Source organism: Pollicipes pollicipes, unplaced genomic scaffold, assembly GCF_011947565.3.
Source record: "Pollicipes pollicipes isolate AB1234 unplaced genomic scaffold, Ppol_2.1 Scaffold_4295;HRSCAF=5057_pilon_pilon_pilon, whole genome shotgun sequence".
NCBI lineage: Eukaryota > Metazoa > Arthropoda > Thecostraca > Pollicipedomorpha > Pollicipedidae > Pollicipes > Pollicipes pollicipes.
Genome location: NW_023596461.1, coordinates 30,486,727 through 30,496,003, shown reverse-complemented (window position 1 = coordinate 30,496,003; position 9,277 = coordinate 30,486,727). Strand labels below are relative to the sequence as shown.

General features: G+C 52.7%; 1 protein-coding gene across 1 annotated transcript; it reads left to right on the top strand.

Annotated features, from left to right (window-relative positions):
- The first annotated feature begins 673 nt into the window (after positions 1-673).
- Positions 674-1,781, top strand: LOC119096992 (calmodulin-like protein 5). Its single transcript, XM_037219994.1, has 2 exons — positions 674-758; positions 979-1,781. Exons 1-2 carry the CDS (start codon positions 729-731, stop codon positions 1,453-1,455), a joined length of 507 nt encoding a protein of 168 aa, XP_037075889.1. The 5' UTR covers positions 674-728; the 3' UTR covers positions 1,456-1,781.
- Positions 1,782-9,277: the final 7,496 nt, after the last annotated feature.

Sequence of the window (9,277 nt, the reverse complement as noted above, 5' to 3'; positions counted from 1 at the left end):
GCTTGCTTAAAAGTACCTCAGGCCGGAAGCTGAAGGGAATCGTGATAGTCTGGTCTGATCACATTTAACCTAAATGACCCGTGAAAGCCAGAGCTTTTCATGCATGGGAAAAATCACAGCTTCTTTGAGAACAAGATAACTGCAACCTTTGGGGGAAAATACACCATTATGTCAGCTATCAACTTCGCAGCGTCGTTAGCTTGGCACGTGCAATGCGTCAATCTGTGGTGCTCACCGTACCCACCGAGCCCGATCGAAAGTCCCAACAACTTGCTTTCCGTCAGGGGCAGACCCTGGGGCTAGCGACAATATCTGCCTACTAGACACACCCTTGTGGCCAACACGCGCCATCCTGCATAGCTCTCATGACTGAGCAGCAGCATAACATCACACTGCCGGCCCGTTGGCCGCGCAGTGGCGGCTCCAGCGGCGTCGCTATGCGGGGCCGACAGGTCATGCCGGCCGATGATCCCGCCCCGTCTCCTGACATACGGCGCCGCGGTGGGCTCACGCAATGACACAGGGTCACGGCGGGGCGGAGGCACACCAGCGTGCCGCATCCCTGCGTGACCCCCAGCGTTGCATTCCTGGTGACGCCGCTGCCGCTGCAGGCGGACGTACCGCCAATGCATATAAAGGCGGGCCGCGGTGGCCGTCTGCCGAGCATCCTTCACACCGGCATACTGCGCGTCTGCCTTGACCGTTCCAGCCGAACACAGTCGAGCACAATGCTGAAGCTGGTCGCTGCCATCGCACTGGTGAGTGGACAATCTACGACAGGGCAGTGAGACCGTGTGACGTCAGAGCCAAGCCAGTGAGCGATGCCGTCATAACGGCACCTGACGTTCGCTTGCGCAGGCCGCTAAGTGTCGTCAAGCGTGCCTCGCTGGTGATCTTCCTGGCCATGTGAGACTGTGTACTGATGGCGGTGAGGACAGGCAGACCGTCACCCTCCTCGCGCGCCTCCTCCACTCGCAGACGGGCGCGCTGGGCGCCGCCATGCCCATGGGCCTCGACGGCGACGAGGTGCAGCAGGCGTTCCAGGACATGCTGGGCCAGTTGGGCGCCGACGGCGGCGGCCGCCTCTCGCCGGCCGAGCTCGAGCCCATCATACGGGCCGGCGCGCCGCACCTCAGCGTCGCCGATGTGCGGCACACCATCTCGCTCATGGACGGCGACGGCGACGGCTTCGTCACCCTGGCCGACTTCCAGCGGGCCGTCAACGAGCCCCCGCCGGCCGAGGTCGTGCCCATCGCCTTCCGCGCCGAGGACACAGACGGCAACGGCCAGCTGACGCAGCAGCAGGCGCTGAAGGTGGCGCCGTCGCTGCTCAGCGGACACCCGCAGCTCGAGCACGTGCGCTATGTCCTGCAGCATGCCGACGCCGACGGCGACGGCATGCTGGAGCAGGAGGAGTTCACAGCCGCCCTGGCCGCGCTGCAGAGAGAGGCATGAAGACGGCTGACCGTGACGGGAACCCAGACGGCGGGACGGTGGCCTCTGCAAGGCCGGTGGGACGGAAGCCTCTGTAAGGCGGCGGGACGAAGGCCCTGTAAGGTGGTGGGACCGGGGCCTTTGTAAGGCCGACGGATGTAGGCCTCTGTAAGGCCGGCGGGATGGAGATTTCTGTAAGGTGGCAGGACGGAGGCCTCTGTAAGGCCGGCGGGACGGAGGCCTCTGCAACGCCTCTTACAGGCGACGGCGACGGTGAGGTCTGTTGACAGCAGTGCGCTACACTTTAGTATCTTTAGTATTTTATCAATAAAGATGAGTTTTGCTGAGAGTCGCTTAGTTTTTTTTCTAGAAATAACTTTTTTGAGACTCTATGTACCTACGCTTCATGCGCAGGTGGATAATCGGCCGGTGCCGGAGGAATACTCAAAACCATTCATACCACACATACAATTTCTGCACTGATCTAAATCCCGCATGCACCCAACATTATCCAACCCAACAATAAACGCTGGACTGTGATGGGTCCACATCACAGACACATTGGGAATATTTTGATTTGGAAATGGGCTGTGCATGTGCGGGAATTCTGGGGTGCGGATTGGTGTCCCGTGGCCTAAAGCATTGCGGTGATGCCATTACTAGTTAACTGATGTTAATAAGGCTGCTGATTGCAGGGTAATTTCCTTTTAACGTACATTTGATCATTTCCAGCCTGGACCCCACAAACCCCAATTGTTGTGTCTCTGTGTGGGGAGGTTCGCCGGTGCCCGTTGCCGGCAGGCCCGCCAGTACTCCCAGCAGATGGCGCCCGAAAGCAGAGGTTGACTCTCAGCACGTTTGGCCGCACCCGCTGCTCTGCAGCCGTGACGTCAACATACCCGAGGCCAGCCGACCGGAGTTCGCTGCACGCCGCGGCCTTTAGCTAGCAGCCAGTGACGTTAACGGCGCACCGGCGTCGTAAGGCAGCAGCTCTGGACAAAAGCACTGGAGCCGGCAGCACACAGCGACCGGAAGCTTTGTGCTCCGTCACGTTAACGTCACGCCGCGGTCACGATGTCACAAACTCTGGATCAACAGGCTGCAGCCTGCTGGACGAGGTACCCAAGTCACACCCAGCGGTAGGAGCCGGCATGCACCCAGTGTATGCGGTATATGCCTCATGGGGTATACAAGAAACATTCTCTGGAGTTTTGGGGCTGGCCTATCACGCCGCCTTCTTGTTTTAGCGCATGACGCCAAGGGCGGCCAAGGGTGTGGGGGCCGCACCTTCCCAGGCTCTTCAATACACCGACATTGTCCGAGTACGATGTGACGTCATAGAGACTGCACGACAGCAAATCCATGAGCGCGGCCGCTTTGCCTCGTGAAAAGGCAGGGTGGTCGGTAGGGCTATCTTTAGCGGCGTGTCGCCGGGGTCCATGACACCCGCTATGATCGACACGGCGTCCACGAACACTGCTCGGTCGTGCTCCATGGTCCAGCGGTACAAATCCGCTGCTGTTAGCGACACATCGCGTGTGGAACACGGCAGCACCACGGCGCGGGCGGCGCAGTAGCTTTGACGAAATCTTCCAGCCGTTACCAGCCCTGGGGTGGCTAGCGGGGCGAGCAGGTCGTCATTGCCTTGCGTACACGCGCCAGTTGAGTTGCATTCTTGAATGCTACACGTCTCTAGATGTGTGACATTAAAGATGCGTAACATTTTGATGTATAACATTCTCTAGATGAGTGGCGTTCATACACCTTGACCCGAACGCCCTAGCCTCCGCACCGGGATGGACGCAGATCTTGCATGACCAATTTGGAGGCCGGTGTGTTGAAAGAATGTACCGGACTCATGAAGGCAAGGCGCCGTGCGCTAGAAAAAGTTGACAAATGCCAGGCTTAAACCTCAGGGAACGCGTACCTGTATAACTTCGACCACGCAACAATCCCACGCCTTCTTCGTAGAGGCCGAGGTAAGACTAGCCACATCAAGAGTCTTCACCACCGGAGAAAAAGAGCGCACCACTTGTCCGCCACACCCGGCGCCGACACCCTGAAAGTGTCAAATCCGTAATGGCCTGCGTCAGGAGACGCGACGCATGTGCGGTGCCGATGCTGGCCCCGTGCCCCGCCCCTCCCGTGTCAACGCACCTGACTCGCGATGCGCGGCTGCCTCAGGTGCGCATCTCCTGCGTCAACGCACCTGACTCGCGACGCGCGCCTGCTTCAGGCGCCAGCGCCAAGTAAAAGCGTGGCGCTCATCCTGTTTTGACGTGGCGCGGACGCGGCGTGGCGAGGTGCATACGCTTTCCGCCGCTGCAGGATAAAACTGCTGTGGTCCTGACCGCGGTCTTCTGATTGCTCAACCAACGTTCTGACCAAATTTAAGGAGATAGTTCGGAAGATTGACGCCATCATTGACAGCTGATCAACACTGCCTGGCACCCATCAACTGCGCACCATCTACCGGCGCTCGGGTCAACCACCACGGCACTGTGGAGACATGCAGTGCTTGAGACGTGGTGATGAAGGGTCCAAGCAGGCCGGACACGCGACAATGATTATAGCCGTAGTGACTTCCTCCTCGGTACAACAGCGTGGGATACCCCTGATGCCAGGCAGTGTAGGCCACGTCAAGGGGTCGGGGAAAGCGTGACCGAACTACGAGGCTCGCTCGTTCCGCTTGACTTTATTTTACGGTATTTGATTTAAGACGTTTCGGTCCGTTCGGACCATTTCACGCCTTTAAATGACTTGTAACCCAAACCTAAGCACGCGAGGGAGATTAAAATAATGCTGCTAGACTCATGACCATTCAGATTGATGAAAAGCATGTCGCCACGTCCGAAAAATTTAACAAGATATCAAGCAGGCGACGGTAGAGGCCCGACGAGGTTGATGTTGATATGATCGAACCGGCCGGCCGGTGGCGTACAGGTCGCAGCCACAGCACGGATGTGGCGGAGAGCTTTAGCTCGCTGAAACGGGATACAGGTGCTTGCCCAGTCACAGATGTCTGCAGCATACCAGGCCATGCGACTCGCAGGCAGACCAACTCCTGTCTCGCGCGGATGCTGGACTTTGACAGGTCGTGGAACAGCCGGAAGCACGGTCGTCGGAGAGTTGGGGAACGAGCGGTTTCGGTAAATTGGTCGACTCATCACACAGCGCAGCCTTGCCACTAGGTAGGGCACGGCACGCACTTGTAGGCCGTGTGACCTCTGCAGGAATTGAGGTCAGGAACATAGGTCTCTCCCTGAATTGCAGCGAGTGCGCCACAGTCAGAGAGAGAGAGAGAGAGAGAGAGAGAGAGAGAGAGAGAGAGAGAGAGAGGAGAGAGAGAGAGAGAGAGAGAGAGAGAGAGAGAGAGAGAGAGAGAGAGAGAGAGAGAGAGAGAGAGAGAGAGAGAGAGAGAGAGAGAGAGAGAGAGAGAGAGAGAGAGAGAGAGAGAGAGAGAGAGAGAGAGAGAGAGAGAGAGAGAGAGAGAGAGAGAGAGAGAGAGAGAGAGAGAGAGAGAGAGAGAGAGAGAGAGAGAGAGAGAGAGAGAGAGAGAGAGAGAGAGAGAGAGAGAGAGCATCTGCTGCGCGATTGTCCCGGCCCGGCACGTGGCGAACGTCCGTGGTGAATTGGCAGATACGGCCCACGCCAAATCTCCCTTGGTCGACACTAGCGCTTTATGGTTAGTAAAGACGGTGAAATGTCAGTCTTTCAGCACGTGCCGAAAGGGTTTCACCACCAGGTGGACTGCGAGCAGCTCGCGCCCGAAAGTGCTGTTCCTTGTCTCCGCCGGCCTCATCGTCCTGGAGAAGACCTCCAGGAGAGACCACTCGCCATCGACGTGCTGCAGTAAGACGGCACAGATTTCCTCTTGCGAGGCGTTACCCTGCAAACTCAGTGCGGCGCCACCCATCGGATGAGCCAGCTGAGTGGCTCACGACAAGGCGGCTTTGATGTGTGGGAATGCGTCTTCTGCCACTGGCATCCAGTCGTGCGGGCTAATCACTTCAGCCTTTGGTCGGGCAGCTGGTGAAGCGGGGGGATGGGAGCAGCTTCCCGCGGCAGGGAGCGATGGTAATATGTCATCCATTCTCATCAGCCAACGAAGCTCGTACCAGCTACGTACTAGCGGCCGTAGCAGCTAGTACCAGGTGCGTACCAGCAGCTGCAGCAGCAGCCGTGCGTTCATTCCTGGTCGATCTTCGAAAAGATGGTGCGACCGTAAAGGTTGGTTGAAACCCCTTGCAGATATGCACCGGCTTCTGTCTTGAACAGTGGCGGCGTTGAACACTTGAAAGCCTTTTCAACGATTACCATTCTCCAGCCTCCTTCTTGGGCGCCATGTAAAGCGGCGACGCCCAACCGTTTTTGAATGGACGCACAATGCCGAGCTCCGGCATGCGGTCAAACCCGCAGCGAGCGACCTGCACGTGGTCAGGAGCCAGATGGCGAGGGCGTCCTACCTTTAGAGGTGCACGCGTCACGATGTGGTCGTATGGGTTCCCATACGTGAGCACGATGGCGCGATGGCATGAGCACGTTGGTGTTCGCGGGCAAGATTTTCAGATATAACGCTGGGCTCTCAACGAACGTTGTGCAAGCTATGCAAGATTCGAAGACGAATTGCGTTTCGTGACACATGATACAAGAAGTCATACATGTTTCCTAGTTGTCAATTACGGAAATCTTGTGTTCGAATAAATGAAGAATACAGCTATAACCAAGTATGAGAACACAAACATGCACCTTGGACTCACAACTAGATATGCACGAACACCACGAGAAAGGGCCAAAACACGAGCGCCTAACGACATTTGGTTCAGCATACGTGGAACACCGCCACAGGCCCCCTCTCTGGAGATTAAAGGGAATTTTTCACATTTGAATATATTGAGATAAGCATCAGATATGACGGGAAAAGCTTACTTGTAACTATTGGTAAGCTTTCAAGCTTCAACAACCACCCTAAGTAGCAAAATTTTAAAGTTCGTAAAAATGCGCCCCACTACGTCATTGTTTGATGACATCATGGAATGGTTTTGTGACGACAGCAATACCTGGCAGCATCTGGCATCCAGACCTGAAGAGTAACTCAAAACGCACGAAAGCTGACGCCAACAAGCCATTCCCGTCGCGGGCGCTGTGTTGGGTGGCGGATCAGTAAATGGCTTGTTTATGAATTTTTCGTCTTGGTGCTGGTCGTAAGAGAAGGTTTGGTGGGCTGGTTAACATACGCAACGTAGCGATCACTAGCTTTCAGGGAAGATTATTAATATCAAAGTACGATATGCTGTGAAGAGTGTCATGAATCTCGTACCGAAACCTGCCCAGGACTGTTGAGGATGTCAATACTGTGTTGTCGACTTATCCTTGCCTGCAGCGCTGTAGTCCTGACATTGATATCATGTATTGCGCTCAGCAGTTACTTTCTTATTACATGTCACTGAAAATGCAGTTGCATACAAAAATTAATAAATTTGTACCACTGCTATGAATTGGTCGCCAAAACGATGTTGCTTCTATGGTAAAGATGATAATGTTGAGTCACCAAAAAAGTTTTTTCTTTTGCCTACGATTTTTATGCAATTTCTGGTGAGCCCTAATACAACCGTTGTGGCGCAACAACATTCTCACCGTTGATAGTCTTTTGGCGTTGCTAAATCAGTTTTTACCAATCATTCATAAATTATAAGCTGTTTATAGGCCCGAGATAGCGTAGTCAACCAATGTGATACACTGTGTAATGGCACGGGTCAACAATGCCATAGTGGCACTACCTCAGTGCTGTACTGTGGCATGGCACAATGCACAATGGCATAGTTTTCGTACTGCAATCCCTGCTGCTTTCATGACAAATTCCATCACGAAAAGACGAGTCAAGCATGCATTCTTGCATGAACTCCGCATCTGACATATTACTGACCAAAAGCACATGATACATTTTGCACACATGATGCATTTGTATATACAAATCATTTTCGGCAAAGCACACAACCACAGGAGACACACTTGCTCAGCTTGTTTTGGAAGTCCACAAAACATGAGAAACAAAGATGCAAACACGTCTTCTACTTCCACGGCCATGCAACATGCTGCAGCCATCAGGCTGCTCCACTCAAAAGTGTGAGTAATGACACATGTATAACAAGAAAATATTGAATGTGAAATGATACTGAAAACCTGCTGACCTTGCACAACTCGGGAGACGTAAGAAGTGCCTGCAGTTATGGTTAGATCAGTGAAATGCAAGGAAGTGGTGAAGCCGCTGATGCACACAAGGCTCATGATAAAATATTTTTAAGCGCTATACAAGAAACCAACAGCAATACTTCTCCACCTTTCTCAGCACCCATCATCTCACGAGTTGCAGGGACTTTGAGATTAATGACTCAGAAGCAATGCTTGCCTGCATACAAAATTCAGAATTCTTAAGGGAAACATTTTTGCAAAGCTGTATCATATGAGCTTATACCAAGCATGCGCATTGATCAGTTTCGCAGATCAGCCCCTACTGCCAAAATGAAGTGCCAATATAATGGACATGCAATGTATTAATTACATGCTTCAATAGGTTCAAAATGTCGGCAATATCATAATGAAGTAGTGAATTGCCTTTGCACACCCCTGCAACTTAGGTCCTAGTGTTTTTTTTCCAGTTCACGAGCATCCCTGCCTTGTCCTGTTCAAACACGAGCATAAAGATGGAGGCAGGTATCGATATATCATATTTTATTGGGAGCCAGTAGACATAAAGAAAACCAAAGCAATGCTCCTCCACAGAAGTACAAACCTCCCACGCACACCTCCCATCACATCAAAAGCAATGCAAGCCACTGACACGCACCACCAGTGATGACACCCATTTCAAACCCCTGATTCACACTCTTTTGTAAAATAATTGTGATTCCACACTTGCAAACCTCGCGGGACTATCAAATTGCAGGTTTTATCACAATTTCCGCACAAGTTTCCGGTCATAACACCACATTTTACCGTGAGCTCCCCCCAAACGGTCCCAACCATTACAATGCAAATTGTAATGCTCCCCCATATAATGCTCCCCCATTATAATGCAAATCAAGAGGTTGTACTTGAAGGACACACTTTTTTTGTTCAAGATTTAAATTTGTTGTGCAATATGTGTTAAATGTTTAGCAATACACACACACACACACACACACACACACACACACACACACACACACACACACACACACACACACACACACACACACACACACACACACACACACACATCTCTCTCTCTCTCTCTCTCTCTCTCTCTCTCTCTCTCTCTCTCTCTCTCTCTCTCTCTCTCTCTCTCTCTCTCCCTCTCTCTCTCTCTACATAGTAAATGTAATGTTTCCCTAGTCTTATAATGCCTAGCTAACCCATAAGCCCCTGCAATATTCTTTGCTCCGATGCAGACGATGCCAACCGAGCTGTCCGTAACAAATACGTGAGTAGAAGAAGAAAAAACGCCAATAGAAGAAAAAAGACAGAGATGTCTTTGCGTCTTGTTTTAAAAGCATTCGAGATAACGCCATTCTTTTTTCGGTGCCGTATCTTTTTTGCAGACAGTGGCGTCCTTTTTAATAACTTTGGCCCGTGGCCTACACATAAGGAAAAGCGCCCCGTTACGAGGAATGCCGCACAGCCCGAAAGTGCTCACGCTTACGTTCGCGACACGAATTCAGCAGGGAAATCTTACAACAGCCAACCACCTTCCCTCGGATTGCATCATGTGTGCAGCATCATCGCTTTTGCGAATGTATCAGTGGCTATGCTGTTTGTGACCATAAGCAGAAAACAGCTGTTATATCACGACGATCGTGTGACG

Bases quoted from the DNA above. Each gene is read 5' to 3' on its own strand.
- LOC119096992 (XM_037219994.1), top strand. From the start codon at position 729: ATGCTGAAGCTGGTCGCTGCCATCGCACTG. The intron at 759-978 runs GTGAGTGGACAA...CTCCACTCGCAG, and splicing joins TGGTCGCTGCCATCGCACTG to ACGGGCGCGCTGGGCGCCGC.